Source organism: Lichenostomus cassidix, chromosome 3 (genome assembly GCF_008360975.1).
Source record: "Lichenostomus cassidix isolate B80296 chromosome 3, HeHo_3.0, whole genome shotgun sequence".
Classification (NCBI taxonomy): Eukaryota; Metazoa; Chordata; class Aves; order Passeriformes; family Meliphagidae; genus Lichenostomus; species Lichenostomus cassidix.
In genome coordinates, this window is record NC_139483.1 from 93,916,652 (window position 1) to 93,938,279 (window position 21,628).

The following is a 21,628-nucleotide window of genomic DNA, read 5'->3' on the forward strand; positions in this document are numbered from 1 at the left end:
ACATCATGAGTGACATCCAGCACTGTTACCTTGTCAGTTTCACATCAGGCCAGGCTGGCTGCTTGCCTGCATGCTGGAACAGCCATGTCTCCTTGGTGGCTTTTGGGAAAGGCAGGCATTGTGGGCTGTACCTAAGAGAGCTACTGCAGGACATGCTAAGCATTCCTGTTGCTGTAAGGCCTTGGCAGGAATACTGCCTCTGATTTTGTGCATTGTATTTCTGAAAAGATATTGACCAGAGGTTTTCTGTGGCCTCTGTGGGCAGGTTGAAAAAAATATGGAGGCAGAGGTATGAAAGAAATAATTAGAAATTATAGCTTTGTGCTCAGAGAATAATATGTGAAAAGCAGCAAAGAATGATGCCACACAAGCTACATATTCTTGTTTGTGCATTTTGGAGAGGGTAGACTACTAAACTCCTAAGACGCCTCTTTTCTAGTCTGTGTTTGATAATTATAGGATCATAATTTTAAATAAGAAACTCTTCAAATATGAAGGGTTTTCTTATTGTTCCTCATAGCACAACTGTTGCTGCAGGCATTACATGAACATGTTTGCCTGGCTTCGTCCTACAGCATAAAAGAAACCCTGCAAAGACTCTTGAAAGATCAGTTTATCTTCTTTTCTTCTTTTTTTTTTTGTTTTGAAAACAGAGAAAAATGTTTTTAAAAATATAACATATAGCAATAAAATTACCTTATCCTAATAAAAAAGTTAGTTTCTTGAAGACTAAAATTTTATGACTTACACTTGCAGAAAGAGAGCAGGACTAAATTCCTTTAAGCATAAAGAGACCACATAGAGACAGAATTGAGATCATCCTTCATATTTTTTTTAACTTTATTTATATAGGATCACAGTTTTTCAATTCCTAATGAAATTGTCTTGATTTGCTTCAGAGACTTTTTCTGGGACCTTAGATCCTCAATTGAAAAAATACATACTTGAACAGGAGTAGTACCACTTAAAAACATTTAAAACTTTTTAACCTCTAGACAGCTAATATGCTGTGCTGTGAGATAAATATGCTCTGTGAGCTAAACAGCTATAGCTTGAAATGGTTTCTTCTTTATTTTCTGCTTATTAGGTATGTATTATTGCTGTAATATTGCTGAAATAGAAAGCAGACATATAAGACAAAAAAAGAAAGTTATGAAGGATGTGAGTTTTTATTTTATTTAACTTTTTTACTTCCTGCTGCAAAAATAGTGCTACTGATCTACGATAATATAAGATTAGATAACCAGTAAGACAACTTACTGGTGGTAGCTGTCTTCAAGAGAGAGTTTTGTGCTTTGGATCCTGACTTGAACAAGAAGGCTATAATGGGTAAAGGTGAGAGACATCAGGTCCAATTTACCAACCTCCTTGTTAAAACAAGCAAACAAAGAGTAGAAACCATTATCCCTACCCAAAAGAATTCATAATCTAAATTTTGCAAGGTGGACAATGCCTAGGAAGACACATGAATTCAGATACATACCCACCTTCATAGTTTCCTGCAGCTTAGTATGGATATGTTGCTATTTGTGGTATTCAAACTGCGCCCAGCTAGGAGTTATAAATTTGATTCTTGAACTAAAGCATACAAAACGCTTGAGTGGCATAATTTCTAAGTTCCTCTATAGTTTGCTCTCTAGTATATTTTATTTTGAATAGTAGCCATTCAGACATAACTGAATGCAACTGATGTACAAGGGAAACCAGTAATGTAATGTATCAAAACTTACAGCATTCCAATTTTATTTTTATTTTTACTTTTATTTTTAGTTAAAATTTATGTATGTGTAAGGACTGCTTGCCCCATCCCCCACTCCTGCCCCAATAGTTGCATTCTTCAAAATATGCTATCTACCACTTGTTTTGGAAAAGACCCAAAAAAATGACTTAAGGTATCTCAAGATGTACATCTCTTCGCTTTCTTAGTTTGGTATAGTTTCATTGTGCTTCGTGGCATGACACTGGTTCTTAATTTGCAGGTCAAGCTGGCATCTCTTGTAGATTCTTATCCCATTTGAATTACATAATGTATCTGTTGATTTTCTTTCTTCAGTTCCTGTGTTTTGCATCATTTACTTTTCATAACTATTTAACTAAAAATACTATATATACAAAATTTACTGACTGGTTTATTAAATTTAACACATGTTAAATTTCCAGTCATTGCAACATCTAGGTGCTTTTTTGCTGTAGGAAAACAGTAAGTGCAAATAAGAACTTTCATTTATCTGCTATGATTAGATTACACTTTGTTAGTGACTTGTTTTATCTCCATGTAATGAGTTTCATTGCTCATTTTCTTCTTATAGGAACGTCTGGAAAGTGTATTAGAAGATGTTAGAAACTTAATAAATCACTGATATATGGGTAGTTTTCAAACAGCAGTGAAAGCAATGCTGAGTTTGTAGTATTGTGCCTTATGAGCACTCCTGAAAACTTCAAATGGCAGGTTTCAATAAAAAAACCAGAATAGTTTTTATCCCAGGACTAACATTCTCAGCCATGTACTGAGATCCCAATAAAATCTCAGTAACCTGGTAAACCACGGACAGCTTGTTATTGAGGACCAACATTTGTTTGCTTTTGTTCCCTACAGATTTTTGTTGAACTGAATAAATATTCTTTCTCCATTTCTGAGGTCGAAATGACCATTAAATAAACCAGTCAATAAGATATGTAGAAATAAAGTTTAAAACCCTAAAATTATATTGGACATCATTCTTTTTGTCTGTATTATTTGATATTATGACCCTGATAAACTGAATATATAATATCATTTGTAATAGAGTATCAACAACAATATAGTATATTTTGTTAAAGTAATACAGTGTATGAACATCTTGTTTCTACACTTTTGCTGACTACTGTAGAAACAATGTTTTGGTAGGAATTATTAAATTTACAGGATAGCAAATCAAGAACTGGAAGGGCTGCTGTATTTATTGTGCTGTTTCTTAGATGTCCTTAAAATGTTAATGCTGGAGCTTCGTAGAACAGTATGGATAAGGATTGCCTGGCTGAACATACTGATTTACTATTCTCTTATTGATAAATTGATTGACAAAAGATGTAATTGATAGATTAAATGCCAAGATTAGAAAACAGTGTGTGAGGTTTTCATAAGTATGAGCATTCATCTGTACAATTAGCTAGTGCTTTGGCATTTCTTCCCTGTGTAACTCACTAATGTCAGTTAGAGTAGCCTTAGTTGAAAATGAGCAAGCTGCTCAGCAATACTTGTGCATTCAGATTGGTGACTCACTCTAGATTCAAGTACCTGTTTCAAGAGCAATATATTCCTCTTTGTGTATGTAAAATGGAGCCTAGAATGTTTTTTGCCTTGTTATCTTTCACTAACTACATTCCTGATATTATGCTACCACACTATGGCATTATTATTTATGGCATTCCTTCATAAATTTGCATTTACCTCAAAAATGCAGCATGCAGTTTTATTTCTGTTTTTCATTTTTTCTTAGCATTAATTTATCTGGAAAATAAAGGCATGCATTGTAAGACTGCTAAAATTGTGTAACCACTGAATTTGGTATCTAATTCTTTGAAAATGAGATAAAGCATATATTAAAAATCTATATAAACTCTGAAAGACAAGGATGGCAAAGACTTTGTTAACAGTTGCAAACATGAGCTTGGAGAAAGCTATTCGCTTTCAGATAAATCTAGTGATCCATTTAGAGTTATTTCTTTAGAGTTCCATGTAATAGAAATGTCAGTATGTCCAAGTTTTGACACTGCTCTAGATAACATATTATGGTTTTTAGAAACTGCTGAACTACTTTGGTACATGCAGGTTTTCTGCTGGCTCAAGTGAGAGTCTACTTTGACCTGCATAGGTGGCTCTTAAAACAGGGTTTACTTCAGATAAGATTCAGTCTGCCTGCACTATCAGTTTAAGTCTCTTCAAGGATTTCTGACACACTGGCATGATACTGTATGCTTCAAGAATATGGCAGTGGTTGGAAGACAGATGTGAAGTAGACAATGCAACCCATTCTACTAAAACCACTCTTTTGATCCACTGAAAAACAGTGCTTTAATTTTCAATTATTTTCTTTTATAGGTCATACATATGGGATGGGTAAATGAGAGACTTGAAGGAACTGATTCATCTCAGCTCTACAAATTCAAGTTTCTGGCCCTGAAGGGTTCATCCTTCTATATTTTCAGCACTCCACCGGTAAAAAAATTAATATTTTTCTGGCAGTTTCATTGTAAATGGAAACCTGCTTGTTATGTCTGGGTTTGTTTTCTTTTATCAAGTGAAGTTTTCAGCTGAGATTTCAATGAAAGTTTAAGCCACAGATGCCACTGAATTTCAATAAGCTTTAGATACTTAGGTCCTCTGGAAAGCTTACTGTATCTGGATGGTTTAAAGAATTCCTAATGGGAAGTCAGTGTTTTGCTTTTTGAAGTTGTCAAGGTCAGGTTTGATTTTGGTTGATTAGGCCTACTATTTCACACCTTATTTTTTCTAAGGTATTTTGTAGATGTAATGAGTTGACAGTTACTCTGTTTTCTGAAAGACAAGAAGTGTCATTAAATAAACCATCCGTACTATTGGGTGATACTTGTGGATTTTTCACACAAGCAAGGGATCGAAGTGTTAAAGAGAATCTACTGCTAAGTGTAAATCTTGCTTTGATAATTTATATACCTCATAACAAGAATTCTATTTCACAACAGGTAACTTATTAAATACTTCTCTAAAAATTGATTTAAAAGGATTAAATGGAAATGAGCTGTAGAATTTTAAACTGTTAGACCCATTTTAAACTGTTCAAATTACCACTTACCACATGGTAATATTTAACTACCCCACAGTAATATTTAATTATCGCATGGCTGCCCTGCTCCTGGCTGGGGCATGTACTGGGCCCAGCTGGGATAGAGGTCACTTCTTCATAGCAGCCTGTGTGGCAGGGGGCTCTTACTTGGGGCTAAAGCAGTGCTAACACCCCTGTGTTTGGGCTGATGCTGAGCAGGGCTGGGGCAGCCTTTCTGTTCTCACTGCTCAGACATAAAACAGCCTGGGGCTGGGACAGGCTGCAGAGGACACGCCAGGACACCTGATTTAAACAGACCAAAAGGGCTTTCACGTACTATGAAACATCATGCTCAGCAATAAAAAATGGGGATTTGGTCTTCAAAAGTAGCCATTGCTTGTAGGCTGTCTGGGCATTGGTCTGCTTGGGGTGAGCAGTGTGTGATTGCGTTTGCATTAATTGATTTCTTCCACTTTCCATCACTTACTGAACTGTCCTCGTCTTGCCCCATGCATTTTCTTAATTTTGCTTTCCCTATTGTCTCTCCCATCCGACGGCAGGGGTATGGGGAGTTAGTGAGAGGCTCTGTGAGTGTTTGGCTGTGTGACAGGGTCAGCTCACTACAGGGTCAGGAGTTGGGACTTGGCTGGCAAGGACACTACCCTGCCAGACCCTGGGGAGCTCCCATGGCTCTGGTTCTGTATCATGTGTCCCAGCTCTGTAGCTGCAAACACAGGTCTCCACACAAAACCATGCATAGAGCTCTTTCACTGTTTTTAGAGATAGTTGATGGTACTGCTCTTACCATTGCTCCTACTGAGGTTTGGGATTTTTACTATCTTAAGTGGGATAAGAAAAAAAAAAAGGATTGTTCAGTCGAAACAATTCAGATGTTTCAACTTGCTTGATCTTTAGAAGATACAAGTTTAACGTTTTATTTCAGAGATGTTGTTACTGCTGATTGTATTCTGAATCAATGCAGCAATATCAATGAAATATCAGTGTGCCAATATAGTGTACACAGAGCAGATGACCTAGAAGTTCTATATTTACCTTTGTCCATAACTTTACAACTGCTTGTGAAAGGATCTAGTACAATTTCCACTCTTTTTCTATTTCATTGTGTGTAAAAGATGACATGAACGTAAATACAACTGTAAACTTTTATAAGAACAGAAAACAGTTATCTATGAGAAATAAAGGAAATTGTGCAAAAATATTAAGAATGGTGTGATTAACAGAGAATGGTCTTTCTGCATCCCTGAAGTGGCTTATCTGACTGTATTTAGGAAATATACAGATTTCATTTACAGATTGCTACATTAGAAGTGTGACCCATTTCTGAAAACCGCATAACTGGAAAACACCATTGAACAAAAAGAAATTATTCTTGTCAATTTTAATATACAGGGAATATTTTATTACATGCTAAAAGCATCTCTAAAATTCCTGTCAGTTTTCAGATATTGGAAAAGTTCTTAATTCATATCCAAGAAGAAACTGAGGAAAAAGTATTGAAAATTTTCATTCAAAATCAAACTATCTTTTATGTCTTTGAAAATTTCCAGAAGAAAAATGAATGTTTTGTTTCTGTGGAATGTGGGCTAAATGTAGGGACACTTGTGCTGTTTGATTTTTTATGTCTTCCTTGTAGTTCATTATGGTTTTTACATTGAAGTCTTCAAGTAGCCATGTCCTTAGATCTACTGTGTAAACCTTAATTGCAAAAATATCTTTTTCAATGTCATTGAATAAATAACACTGAAGTGATTTAACATGAAGGCTGCTAGACAATCACTGCATATGCTGCTTATAATTTTAAGAAAAAAATAAATACAAGAATAATGTGAAAGTAACACAAGAATTCAACCTTTGGCAGACAGTATAGAGAAGCTTGCATGAAGTAATTAACACAATCAGTGTTTTTGATGCTGCCATGTGAGTCCTAAATACTTCTACTGATGATTTACAGGATGTCCATGTAACATATTAGGAGGGAGGTGTCAATAAGTTGTAGGGCGTAGACTTGACCATGAACACTTTTGGTGAACTTTCCAATTCTACACACAAGTCTGTATTTATGTTGTTACAGGATTTGCTAGGATCTGACTGTCTTTTAGTGTATGTTTTGTACCATCCAGTTTGAGTTGTTTGGGGCATCTTTAGGCTTCTTATAATGCCGTATCAGAGTCATCTCTGGAACAGATCTTGATTTCTTGTTTTTAATATCTTACAATATTTTTTGTAATTATTCTTTATTTTTTTCCATTGAGGAGTGAAGAGACCAATGAAATTAATTGCTCTTTAACTAAAATATTTCATCTTCTCCTTAGACATTTCTAGTACTTCTAGGCAGATTGAATGCTTCTGCATAAATCTCAGATAATGCAACATTTGCTGTATTCCAGTAGTATTATGGACACTTTGATCTTTTTTCCCTTAAGTTTCACTCTTTAAATTTATTCAAATGTTTTTAATATTTTGGGGGGCTGTGGAGACTTCTAGAATCAGATTCAGTATTCAGAGAAAGTCAAAGAGAATGCTATGTTAATTTGATTTTAGTGAGTTTTAAAGTATAATTCTCTTTTACATTCACTCCATATTTATTTAGTGGTGATCTCTGTTTTATGCCTATTTTAATATTGCAGAATTCTAGCTAGTTTCTAGCAAGTAACTTTGTGAGTTAATTGTTTACTGCATGTGTGTGTCAAAATGAATGTAACTTTACTGTTTTCTCTCTATTTTAAATCATAACATCTTAAAATAAAGTCAATGATTAACACACACACTTAAAGGTAAATATATTTGGAATATGAGTGTGAACTGGTGCTGAGATCAGGTGGTCTAACTATGTAAAGCTAGATTTTACTAGTTTGTTTATTTTCAGAACTCCACTGTAACACCTGTTTTTAAACCATGAGGAAATTGCAGAAACACATGCTGAAGTAAAAAGTACTTCTGCAACACTTGGGACTTTTGTAACTCTACACACCTATTTCAGTCTCTCATTGTAGACTTAAAATTGTAGCTGCAGATTCCTACTTTTTTGTAACTCAGTTTTTTTTGTTTTGTTTTGTTATCTTTTCGATCAGCTCAGTGTTATCTGTGAGTTTACATATGTCTTATTGCTGCAATCTTCCTAAAAGGATTAATACAGCTAAATGTCTACAGAACCAAGTAATCAATACATACTGCATTGGGTTAGCTAAGGAGTTGGTCTGCAATAATGAAAATAACAACATTCAGCTCCTGTTGGTTGTAAATTCATATGAGACAAACACAAATTAAATTAGAAGCTTACTGATGATAATTGAAACTCTCATGTATTTTGACACTATTTTTGACGCTTTCAGAACTAAATTCATATGAATGCAAGTTAATTTCTCATTAAGTCATCTGTCCTGAAGATATCTATTTGAAACATTATGTCAAATGCTTTGTAAAAAATAATAAAACTGTCATGCTAAAATAATCCCAAGAAATTGCAATGTATGGAATACCTGCAGAAACAATTCCAAAGGGAAATAATGAGAAAAACTATTTTATTGCCTAAGAAATATACTTCAGTATCTCATTTATCTTAGTTACTTATTACCCAGTTATTAAATGTGTGATGATGGATAACCTGCAATAAACTGGAACATTCTTTAAATCACATGAAGGATATTGCAATTTTCATTAACTTTTCTGATTATTTCCAGCTTTTCTCCTTGACCAGGAGTATATGATTATTTTTGGGGTTTTTATTAAAGAAAAGCAGTCTATAACAATACAATTTTACACTTAGACATACTATGGCAGTTCTGATAAAACTATAAATAATGTCTGTTATCTCTTCAGATTCTAGTAGCCCTTTGTAATATGTTTCTTTTGCCTCCTTAAAATTCCTCTCAACATGTCATTTGTGTTCTGAGCACCTTGCACACAGTGGTATTCAGACTGTTTCACTCTGTAAGTGGGGTAGCCTTTTTCTGACATGCACAGTAAAATAAAACCTTGGCTTACACAGGTGCCAGCAGTTGTCTCCATCACTACCTGTCTGCTGAAAAAGTTGTATGAGATTGGAAAGCATCAAAGGATGAAAGATATGCACAGGATAATAGGAAGAAGTCTGAAGTATTCAGAATGACTTTAATGGCACTGCAGTGTCACCATTGTCCATCATTAATACTTCAAAGAACCCCAACAGTTAACATTAATCTTCAGGAATCAAAACAAATTATATGAGCAAATGGAACTCCATTCATATCCCAACAGCTTTCATGTCATAGCCCATGTCACTAAAGTCAGTTTCATAAACAGCAGATGAATTGTTGCTTATGCTTTTATGTCTAGCCACTTAGAGCAATAAATGATTCTCCTGCTGTTAACTGAGATGGAAAAGAATCTTTCCCTTTGAGAAATTCAAGACCAAACAATGAACTAACCCCCATTCCACTTGAAACTTTATTTTGCAAGAAGCAAGAATATCCCTTTGGAGGATCAACAGTAATGGGGCAAAACATGTATTACTAATTATTTTATTTTCAAAACAGCCATCAAAGTACAAAATATTTCTCTGGAAATGAGATGAGCAAAGACTTGCAGTACTTACTCTGTGCATATTTAAATGTATGTTTCTTTTTGAATCAGCTTTATTATTCCTCTGTTTCCATTGTTTCAAAACTTATATTATTTCTTATTTGTACAATAGTTAAAAGCAAAACTCAAGTAAAATATTGAATGGAGCTTAGAAGAAGGAAAATAGAAATGGAAGACTAAAAAATAGAAATGTATGGGTTTAAAAATTGCTATCTTTTATGAAGTGATGGGGAGGCGAGTTAATACCTAAAATTTCTTTAAATTTATTTTCTAAACCAGCTAACATTAGATTTACATTTGGAAAAGTTTCTTTTAAGTAATACTATGTACTTTTATTGTGTAATTTTAAAATTAGCTGCATGTAACATTTTGAGCTTTAATTTATGAGGCATTGCTCATAATAAAAGAAAGTATGGCACATGTTTTTACATATTCTAGTGGATGTGTTGTATTCAAGTTTGCCATTTAATTGTTAAGATATAAAACTGTGAAATGGAGAATCCTAGAATGTGAGTCCCTCTATATCCTGAAAAGATGTGGTGCTAGAACTTCCTCTTTTAGAGTTCTTCAGTCCCATTTCAGTAGGTCATTCACAATACATAGATTTAATCATCTCAACAAAACTAATCTAAACCTAAGAGGAATGGGGAGAAGACTAGATTATTTAGAATTAATTCAGATTGTTAAGATTAGAAAGAAACTAACACCAATTTCCCATAACTCCTGTAAGGACTCTGAAGTAACATTTAATAACCAATAAAAGTCCCATCAGATGCCTGTAAGTGTTGTAGTGGTTTGGATTCTCATAATGTTATTACAATTCTGTTTAACAGCTTAGAATTTAAAAAGACTTGAAAATTAAACATTAAGATAAATTTTAAAAGAACCAAAACATGTTGATCTCCATGCAAATTATTAGGAGAAATACTGTTTTTTTTAAAGGCAAACTATGTGCTATTGTGAACACAGAGAAAAATAATTTGTTATTGAATTTGATAGTCTTTTTTCTAGTTAAGTTTCATCCACATAAGCGAGATTTTGGAAAAACAAGTTTTTCTTTACGTAAATAGTTTTAATTTATTTTTTTCTGCTTTCTTCCTTTTGGGTGAGGGGTGGGAATAGAACAAAGCTGTGTCAGCCCTAGAATTTTAGAGTATTGAAGTTCTATTAGAGTTACCAAAACACTTATTTCCGTATGACAAAAGCCTCAGAGCTACAACTTAGTCAAATCCTTTGTGTATCTATGCAGCCATTCCTGTGCATTCCCCAAAAGCTAGGATTTTGCTATAAAATATATAAGCAAAAATAATATGTATTCCCCTTGAATTTTTCCTGTGTATAAGGAAATTTCTTGTTTCTTTCCTGAACTACATAGGCTAGGTACTGTTTTTAAAAGAAAACAGATTATCACATTATATCACAAAGTAGAATTTTGGTAAAAACTGCAATTGAAATCAAAACAATAAAGGTCATTCCTTCTTGCCACTGAGAACCGATGCATTCATTACTCTGCTAGCTGCTCAACAGCGACATGCAATCATTCTTGCTGTCAAATTTTAACAGCCTGTCATGTCAATGGATTCAGTAATGAAATCAAAAGAAAACAAAAAAAGGTGTATTCATATTATTAAGCATACAGTTGATATTATTCTTAATTTCAAATATTGCAGTCACATAGTCCTTTTCAGCTTTCCTGAGTTATTGACACCCTAGTGCCTGTAAACTCAAAACTGAATTTAGGAATACATCTTGATCTGTTGATTATAATTTTTCACAATTGATACATGAAGCTGAATGACTCTGTGTTTGAGACTGAGTTCTCTCTGTTAGCATCTTGAGAAATAAATATGCTTCTGTAACTAACCACAGAGATTACAAAGAGGTTTCCATCATACTGGGGAAAAAAACAATGAAATTATTTAACACCTTTTAATTCATGTTTACGTAAAAATTTAATGCTATTTGACAGTCTTTTCTAAATGCTGCATATTAAATGTAGTGATGTGCCTGTATTTAAAGCATCCAGTACAATAATGATGGATAAAACCTTTTTAGATTTTTCATCTGAACATGATTTTTGAATAAAGAATATGTTGATAATATTATTTTTTTTCTAATATTATAGGTAAGCACACTAGACTGGGTACGAGCTGAAAAAATCTATAACCTCTGTGAGGTTCTATTTAAAATTCACAAGGTAGGTTTTCCAACAGTTCCAATGATATAATTTAGTAAAGAAAGTTTACCTCTTGATGATAAGCTCAAGTTAATATTAACTAGGAGTAGCTAACATTCAAATAGCTCATCTCTTTTCAGTATTACAGCTGGTTGTATGAAGTGTCAGTGGGAAACACTGCTAAGCGTGATGATACTGGGTTTTTCTTAGGGGGTCAGATTTTCAAGCAAACGTTCAAAATGCTCTTGCTGTAAGTCTTGATCCATAGAAAGAGACTTCTATTTCATTTCAGTAATTAAAAATATAGAATTATGTACTTGATTTATCATATGGATTGATGTATCAAGTATTATAGTGGGTTTTGCTTTACAAAGGGCAACATGCTGGATTTGTGTCCTATAGAATCAATTTCCTTCTCCCAGCTACACAGAGCTGTGTTTTCTGTCTAGCTTTCTCTGAATCATAAATTCAGAGAAAAATCTTAGCACTGTGTTCAAATAATTGACTTATAGAATATATTTTCTAATAAATTGCCAGACAGATTAATTTTGTTCTCCAACAGGTAAACAAAAACTCCTTTGCAGGTGAGATAAGGCAGCTAGATGAGACCCTATTTGTATAGGAGAGTAAAAACATTTTCAGAAAAAAAAAATCTGTCCGTTCAGAAAAATAGTGTTTCACTGAAAAATTAAAGCTCATTTTTAGTCTCACGAGCTGCTGTCCTGCTCTGCTGTTTCTCCTTTGACAATGCACTGATGCTGTGGAAAAGGCAGGTTGTTGCTCTCTTACCTGTAACAGATCCTGGACTGAACTAGAAGTGCTTAAGATTTTTGGTATGGCATTGGTGGAGTATTTTTTTGTTTGGTTGGTTTGGTTTTGTTTGGGGTTTCTGGGGGTTTTTATGTTGTTCGGGTTTTTTTATTTGTTGGGTTTTTTTCTGATGCAACAGTTATTCAGGGAAGGAAGTCTTTTGGCACTGCCATGCCAGGAAATCAGCAGTCCAGGAGATCAGGACTAGAGCTCAGCTCCAGAATGCAAGGCACAGGAGCAGAGCCATATGGCATTATTTTAGTATGACCATCTCTCCAGCTGGGAACACGTGGGCAAATTCAGGTCCTGCCCATCACTGAGACATCAAAAAAAAAAAAAAAAGCATATGTTCTGTCACATCATTTATTTGGTCTCCTTAATATTTTTTATAATTTTACTTTTGCTTCATAAATAAATCAGGTACCAATGAAATATATACATATTAAGCCTTTTGAGAAGATTTTGCTGTGGCTTGGGCTTTGGTTTTGGTTTTTTCTCCTTTAAATGTTACTGCTGAAACTCAGCACTTCCTTCAATATTATGGTAATTTAAAGGATATTCTCTTCTTAAAGCAACTTCTGCGGTACTTTTTCATTAGGAAAAAGAAGTGGGGAAATAAACTACCCAAGATTCAATTCCTTAATGTTCTTGACATTTTAATAAATGAATGCTTAATTGCCAGTCTTCATGAATACATTAGCTAAAGTGCAAAAGCTCAAACTGAGCTCTTTAACCTCTTTTCTGTTGATTCTTTGGTATAAAGGACAGTGAGGCAAAGTGAGAAAATCCAAAAAGATAGGGAGACATTGTAAGAGATTGAGGTTTCTGCATTACATATGATAGAGTTATGCTGTAAAAGCTGCTGTTTGGGGAGGGTGTTCTTAAGGATGTTCCGAAGCTGGTTAGTACTAGTGCACTGTACTGTGGTAGAGTGTGTTATTGTACCTTCTCCTGAAACATGGATTTTAAGGAGAGGGGCTCTTGTTACATACCTAACTGTAAGCATCTCATCTATATTTATTATGACCCAAGAGTTAAACATGGAAAATAAGAATCCAATATGAAAGTTAAATTTTAAAACAGAATGTTTAATATATTTCAGATTTGTGTGTATGCATATATACATATAAACACACATTTGCATAGAAAAGCAAGTATATACAAATATGTGAATTAAAAGTTACATATATAACGTGCATTTGCATGTTTGTGGACATTTGCTGGTAACAACCAGATGATTTGAAATGTAATGTCTTTTATCGCACATGTTCATTCCTATAGTTTGCCTCATAATTCAAACTTACTGTAATCCTGTACATTTTTAAAAGTCACTTGTCTTAAAGAGATTTTATTTTTTTTATTGCCTGGTATTTTCACATACAAATTAAAAAAATGCTAATATATTATTCTGCAAGCCACGACATGCAGCACTGAGTCTTGAAGCAAATGTAATGCCTACAACTCCATAGCTGCTGAACAGCAGAATATATGCAGGAATTTTGTTCAACTTCCTTTTAACAGTACAAAGAAGTGTTGTAAAATAACTTCAAGCTTCATCAAGTCTCAGGTAGCTGCAGGGCCAATTTTGACAACATGATGCTGTGTACTCTGGTGGCAATATGTGCTGCTCCCAACACACACCATGGATCATTGCTAATTATTTTCTTCTTTCAGTCTTTTCTGCTCCATGATAACATAGAGAAATGGAGATAGGGAAAGGCTCTATCTGATAAATAGAAATTTAAAAACATGTTTAATTTGGAAATTCAGACTGTGAAAGTACTTAGATATGTAAGTATTAGCTATTTAATTTAGTTTTCTTTTCCTCTATATTTATGTTAATCAATGAAGTCTTGAAATATTAGGGAAGTTTCTTGTATTAATTTGTTACATTTACAAAACATTCTATTACAGGGATATTTTTTATTATGAAAGTTTAATGTGAAGTTTCTCTATCTCGAAGGTGACAGCAGGAGCTTGCTTGAGTCTCTTTGTAGTTACAGAACAGCATTGACAGCTATCAGAGGACATGCTTATGTTGTCATTTCCAGAATTAGCTCTGGGGTGCTTGATAAATTACTGCATTCCTTGGGGTTTAGCATGTTGGAACCCAATTAGAATGGAGTAATTATAGTCTACTACACAGCTGGTACACAGCTCCTGGAATGTATTTAAACAATTAGGGGATTTCCTTATTTTTCGCTATAAACAATGTATTGGTGCAAACTTATTTTAAGTTATATGTGTATTACTTAGGTAATTTTGACTATTTTGGAACTGCAGTAGTAGCTTGGATCACATGATAGAGGATAAAGCAAATAAGAAACAAATAGAGAAGTTGTCTTTGACATAATTATTTAACTCCTAGAACATTTCTTTAAGGTAATTTTTGACATAATGCCATAGTATATCAAAGTACCATCACTTACAGAAGACAGTGTTGCTTCAACTCTTTTGCCAGATGAAGAGTCACATACTGAAATGTGTCTTTCAGCTCTGGCTTGCTGATGATTGCTGGCTACAAGCAAACTTGTATTTAGGTATTCACCAGGACTTCGATCTTGAAGACCAGAGGCCGTATTGTTTCAGTGTTTTGGTTGGACATGGCAAGAGTCATTATTTCAATGTAGAGCTGGGCAGTGAACTCGCAGTGTGGGAGAAATCATTTCAAAGAGCAATTTTCTTGGAAGTTCAAAGAACAGGGGTAAGTAGTGTATAATTTAAATAGTTTAATCTGTAAGTTAAACTATGTTAAACTAAGTATAACAAGAGTTTAGGTTGTTTGTATGTTTAATAATTGCATAAGATTGATTTCCTCTGTGACTAAGGGTCTGAGTACATTTAATACACTGAAGACTTCTGAAAGCTTCGTCATCACATCAATATTTTTTTGTCAATGACTATGTAATAACAGTCAGTGTCACCTTGATTATAAAAAACTGGAAATTAATACATTTTACCTGGGAAATATACACTGGGATACATAATACACTGGGAAATTCTCTGGAGTTTATTTAGTCCAACATGAACATTTTCCTCCAGAAAGCTGATTTTCCTCTCACAGAAGGTAAATATGTTGTGTTTTACATAATTGTTCTGTTTTCAAAGAAGAACTATATTGCTCTTTTATTGTTAATTGTGAATTGAGATTGTCTTTGTTAACAAGGAAAAGTTTGAAGACAGCATACAAGTGAAAAGCAGTTTGCAATAGTCTTAAATTGTCAAAATTAAACAGTAGCTTATCACTTTCCGCTAGCTAGTAAATCTAGATCCATACTCTCAAGTGAACTAGACGAGTGGTATGGATTGAGAATATAGCTCTTCTCTATTTAAAAAAAGTATTTACACAGGTTAGCACAAATGCAAACTTGATTTGGTATGCTCAGCTTCGCAGTGACCTGTGGACTTCGTAAAGATGTTTGGAATAGTGAGAACACTGGATCTCAGCATTGTACTAACACAACTTGCAAGGAGCAGGAGTCCTATCACAGGTGTTGAATCACCTCATCTAAATTTTCAAATCCCAGGGATTCTAACCAGGTTTCTAGGTTCTAACAAGGTACTTGCTTAGAACCCTTCCATTTGTCTCTTCAGACTGAAGAATGAATAAAAAAAGATTTTGCAACAATATTGTTCTTACTCCTGCACTTCTGAGAAGGAATGCAGTTCTTCAGGAAAAGATTGATTCTTCCTGAGAAATTGTTGGACATCAGGGAGGGATTAATAATGCATATTGAGTATACATAAAGTATTTTCTCACATAAACTCTTCAAGGAATTGTAATACAATTGTTTGAACAATCGTATTTATTATCTGTATCAAAAGCAGATAACACATAATTAAAATTAAGTATAACAAGGGTGGAGATTAGCTGGCTTTTTATCTGATTAGATTTCTGAATGGTTTTTGTTAAATCTCAAAACTTGATTTTCTTTCCTAACATCCTAACAGTCTTAAAATTAAGGAATGATTCCTTGCTTGTGGGTTGAACTTTTGTCATTTGAATCAGTCATCTAGGCTCATTTAACACAAAAGACATTAAATTTCTTGCAGCTGTGGTTTATCCTATCTGAAACCTTCAAGAGACACATTCAAATAAAATCCTGATTGTAGTGCTTAAGTCTCTATACATGTTTCTTATATCTTAATTTTCTCTCACACAGTTGGATGCATTCATATTCACTGTAAACCACTATGTTAGTAGAGTGCAGAATGCTGTGGTCACTCTCCAGCAGTGAAAAGACTTTTGACTGTACTGTTTTCTTTCTTCCTTCCATAAATGCCTTCCTTTTCAGAATGGTGTCAAGAGCAGCATGAATGAGGTGCAACTTAATATTGCATAAATTATTTCAAGTCATAGAAAAAGAACTTGCATTTCAGTATCCAGAAAATTCAAGGTTGTCACTGGTATGTCAATCCGTAAAAGTTCTTTCTTTTGGTGAATTTTGGAAATTATTTTTTATTCATAAATGAGTGGGTAAGATTCATAGCAGGTGTTGGATTGCATTGTACCATTTCAGCCATTCTTATTTAAACATGGCTTGCTCCTGTTTACTGTTGAGTGTAGTTAGGATCTTGCCTGTGAGTTTTTGTTAACCTTATCCTGTACGTAGCCTTTGTATTTGGTGTTTCTACAACAATAGCTATATTTCTGAGAAGATTCTCTCCTTACACAGTTTATGAAAAGAATTGTTAAGGTGCACTGGTCCTTTTGAATTTTATCTGCCCATGTTGTGTTATTTTCTTTTTATACTTTTCTTCTGAAAATGGTAGCAGCAGTAAATTACAGAAGAAATGCGATAAAGCAGGAAGAAACTCCCCTCACAACATTGTTCTCCTTTCAGCTATCTTAAAGCCCTATTTCAAGCTGCAGATGCTTACTAAAAGAAGTTTACCAAGAAATTGTGAAATTCAGTGGCCCCAGTGAAATTAATCTTACAGACAATGATCGCAAGCAAACACATGTTAAATACATGTGCTAGAAATATATGTATTTTTTTCCTAGATAAACTATTGTAGATGACCATGGCATAACTTGGATAGATGGGAGCAATAAAAATGCAATAGGAGTTATTTCCATGAAGCTGGTAATAAAAGTCAGCATTGCAATGGTGGAAGATAGGCAGTGAAATCCCCTCAATCACATATTGAAGTTAAATTATCTCCCACTAATCCCAGCAAGAATGTTTGTCTCACCTGGAACATTCTAAACAATGCAAGATGAATAAATGATGAACAGATTAATTAATTTATCTTCTGGGGTTTTTTTTTCCCAAGTTTTTTACAGTGTAGAAAATCTTTAAAAATAAGAGGCTAGCATGTTTTACAGAGCTCTTACTAATTCTTTGACCCTTCAGGTTGGTCTTGTCAGTATTACAGGATTTTATTTCATATTTTTTCAATGTTGTCTTTTTCAAATTTCCTAATCAGAATTCTTCCCTTACCTCAGACTATTTTTTCCATCGGAAATTATGTTGACTCATCTGAGTCTTGGATATGATTATTAAATTAATGCAGAAACATCTCAAAGGGATGATTTGGATTGGTTCTGCTCAACAGGAGGATGGAGGAGAATACTGGAATACTATCTGATAGTGGACAGAGGAATGAGTGACAGTAATGCATTTCACTGTCAGCTCTAGAAAAATTGGACCAACGGTTTTGTCATCTTGAAATCTTGCACATGTAAGCTTTGTTCCATGGCTGGCAGAGGACAGAGGAGAGAAATCTGCTTTACAAATGAAAGAACTCTCAGGAGACTGAAAAAAAAAACCCATGCAGGGGAAAATCATCTACCACAGTGTCTCTAAAGTAGCTGCAGTGCGTATGTAGTGATGAGACACAGTCATGTATTCTCCTCACTAGCAATTCTAACACAAAAGAAAATTTTCCCTTCATATTTCCAGCTTTGATGAAGATGCTGCAAGCTCTTCCAATTCTCATACAGTTGAATAACCTATTTTATTGAAATCATTTCCATTGCTTGGACAAAAAAAATTTGTTTAATTACTCCAAAAATTATAATAGGCCCATTCACTTCTAACAGAATAATCAAGAAGTTTTGTTGCCTGGTTATTTTCTGTGCTTAAAGGTAAGTACTTCTAGTTAACTTATTTCCATTTTGTTCTGTGATTCAATGACTGACACTGACAGACAAATAAACCCTTAAAATTATAATATATATTTGTTTGAGTCAGGGATATGAATGTATAGAGAAATGTTAGCAGTAAAATTCATGTTTTTCATGTTCCTGAAATGACACAGGGTCCTCATGTGAAGCATATACATTACAAATGAAATAAAATAAAAGTAAACAAAGCAAAACAAAATGAAGATTAATGAATGTTGCAAATTATTTCACTTAACACTATTGGAAATCCAAAAGCATTTTATAATGAACATAAATGTACAATGCAATTATCCTGTGTTTTCCTTCTTTATAAATCAATTAACATGAATTCCATATTCTGGGGGTGTTTTATATTTTTGTATGCATTTTTAACATTTCTTTATTTTCCTAAGAGTTAACACCAAACTATTCTCTATTGTAAGAGTCTTGATGCTGAATATATGACTCAGAATCATTGTGACTCAGAATTGCTTTCAGACAGATTATGTCTGCTCCTGGATAAATGTAAAAGCAATTATTGGGAATAATTGTGCATGCAGACTGGGAGCTTTGTTTCTGTAGGATTCCCACCTGAAACTTACAATTTTCTTTCTACAAATATTGTGCTACTAAAAATTAAACAATAGGTAAGTTCAGTTAATAATTTTGTTTTGTTTTGTAAGCAACAATTCCTTTTACATATTATTTATTCTGGGCTGTCACTGTTTTTATCTGTGAGCTTGTCTTCCACGCTTAAAAATGATGACAGACATGAGAGTGACATAGCTTAGAGTATGATTAATTCATCATTTTCCTGTTCCACTTTTACATTTCCCCCTAAACACTGTGTGTTCTTCAGGCTGATATGTATGAAATACGTAAGGAATCTGCAATCATGTTACTGATGATTAAAACCAACCAACCAAACAAACAAAAAATCATGTAACTTTTTTGAAGTGGTTTACTCAATAACCTTTCCTCAGCTTTATATGTCTTTTGCTTTTTGTTTGATGGAGTATCTCTGATTAAGTGTCTGGTCCTGTCTGCTTTTTGATATCCTCTGTTCTATCCATCTTCTTAATTTCCTTGTAATATCTTGTCACAGATTTTGCAAGTTCATCAGCTTTAATTAATTTCTAACCTATTCATAATATTTTCATCTGAGAAAGATGAAGTTGCTTTCCATGAAACATGCATTGTTTATTGTACAAATCCTTTCATAATACTGTTGACAGGTGTTGATTTTCACCTCTTGTTTTTCTAGTAAAGATTTAGAAGTTTAAAATTTTCTTTATAAAACTTGTCCATGTAATGCTTTTCCTCCCATCCTTCCCGTGCAGCTCAGGAAACAATCTGTGCAACCTCCTCATTACAACACCTGCTTGCTGTTTATTCTTGACTGTTACTTAATTTTAGATGCATATCTCAATTAAAAATCATCTGAAAGCATTTACTGCAACTAATTCAAAATAAACAAGTGAATAAGTTCTTTCCAACTGACCTCAATAACCTTTCAAGGAAACCAGTATTTTTTTCTCGTAATTTCCCTTTAACAGCATTCAGTTGACTGTATTGTATAAAATATGTGTAATAGTGACTGTATGCATATGTGCTACTTATTAACCAGTCACAAGCAATAATTGGTTTATAACATGAAAAGTGGTGTATATATTTTAAATCACATACTTGCTTCTATGGCATGCAAAAATCACATAATCATTAAAGATCAAAAAGAAAGAACTGCACAAAATTCCACTGACATTTTAACAATTCATGTTTTCACCAAATTAAGTGGATAAATAGCTCCCATATCTTGAGCATCTCCAGAAAGACCTAAAATTTGTTTATTTATTTGGGCATTTATTCTTTGTCCTTTAGAGATAAATACAAATTTGTCATGATTTCCAAGTTAGGAGCCAGATGGAGCATTCAAATGGCTTCTAAACAATTTTTTTTTTAAACTGAACTTTAATGCATATTTTAACAAAATGCCTTTATATTTGCTTAAAGTTGAGTGTTCAACAAGCCACTAAGAATGTAAATAGTTGTGTGTTCTGGTCAGGGATATGTATTCCTTGCCAGGGATATGTATTCCATACATCCCACTGTATGGGTGTATTGGTTTGAAAACAAACCAGTGGGAGATCACAAGTCAAGACTGAAATTAAAAATAAGTGAAATAATACAAGGAAAAGCACTGACAAAGTCAGATACAACCTAACACCCTGTTAGGGTGGTGGTAGCAGTCCAACTGAAGTAGTTCGGTTCAAGCAGTGATGCTGTGAAGATCTAGTCTCCAGCTGAAGGTCCAGTGGTAGCTCTTGTCCTCTGGGAACCCAGTAGACAGGGCTAGCTCAGGCAGTTCCAAGGCCAGGTTATATCCAGGTGGGAACACCTGGCTCCTCCCTCCTGGGCAGAGCATCCCACAATGGGATAAGTCCATGAGTCACACGGTGGGTCCCTGATGGCCCATTGTCTGTCATCTGGGGTGGGTCATTAGCAGGTGATAGCAGCTAACGGCCCACAGCTGGTGGTAATAGAATACTTAAATACATCTATATTGCAGCCTAGGACAATGGGGGCCAAGCTGTATGGAAGTGTGCACTTAGCCCCATCTGAAACTATTTCTTTAGCATGACAGGTACAAGTTCAGTTGATGATTTTGGATTTAGAGAAAGCTGAAGGGTTTGTGATATTCAGATCCAGGCAACCTACAAGAAGTTAAGTTCCTGTGTCTCCTTCCTGCAACATTACACAAAATGTGTGTTCTAGTCATTGTTTAGTGGCATGAATTGAGATGCTCAGAACTTTGGCTGTCTCAGTAACTCTGCTGCCAAAACAAACACACTTGATTTTTCTCAGCATCTTTTGGAATTAAATGGTGCTGTAGAAATAGTAGTCTAAATCACCCTTGGACACTGAGGAAAAGAAGTCCACTTAAATAAACAAAACCTAGCAGAAATTAGGCAATCTGAATAGGAAGTAATTGTCATTTCTGGTTTATGATTCTGTTAATTCTTCACGGTGAACTGAGAGATTGCGTAAAACATGATTGGTTGATCACAGTGTAAGCATTGTGAGCTACAAATGGTATATGGAAATTGCAAAAATATTAAATGCAGTTGGCGGTGCTATCTTATTTTTTTATTCTGTGATGATTGCAAAGCA

General features: G+C 34.2%; 1 protein-coding gene across 1 annotated transcript in view; it reads left to right on the forward strand.

Moving 5' to 3' along the window:
- Nucleotides 1-21,628, forward strand: part of SNTG2 (syntrophin gamma 2) — a 194,157-nt gene that overhangs the window by 152,298 nt on the left and 20,231 nt on the right. The window contains exons 13-15 of the mRNA XM_085056753.1: nucleotides 4,082-4,198; nucleotides 11,491-11,562; nucleotides 14,846-15,055. Of these exons, the coding sequence (XP_084912879.1) occupies nucleotides 4,082-4,198; nucleotides 11,491-11,562; nucleotides 14,846-15,055 (399 nt within the window). The remainder of the gene's footprint in view (nucleotides 1-4,081; nucleotides 4,199-11,490; nucleotides 11,563-14,845; nucleotides 15,056-21,628) is intronic.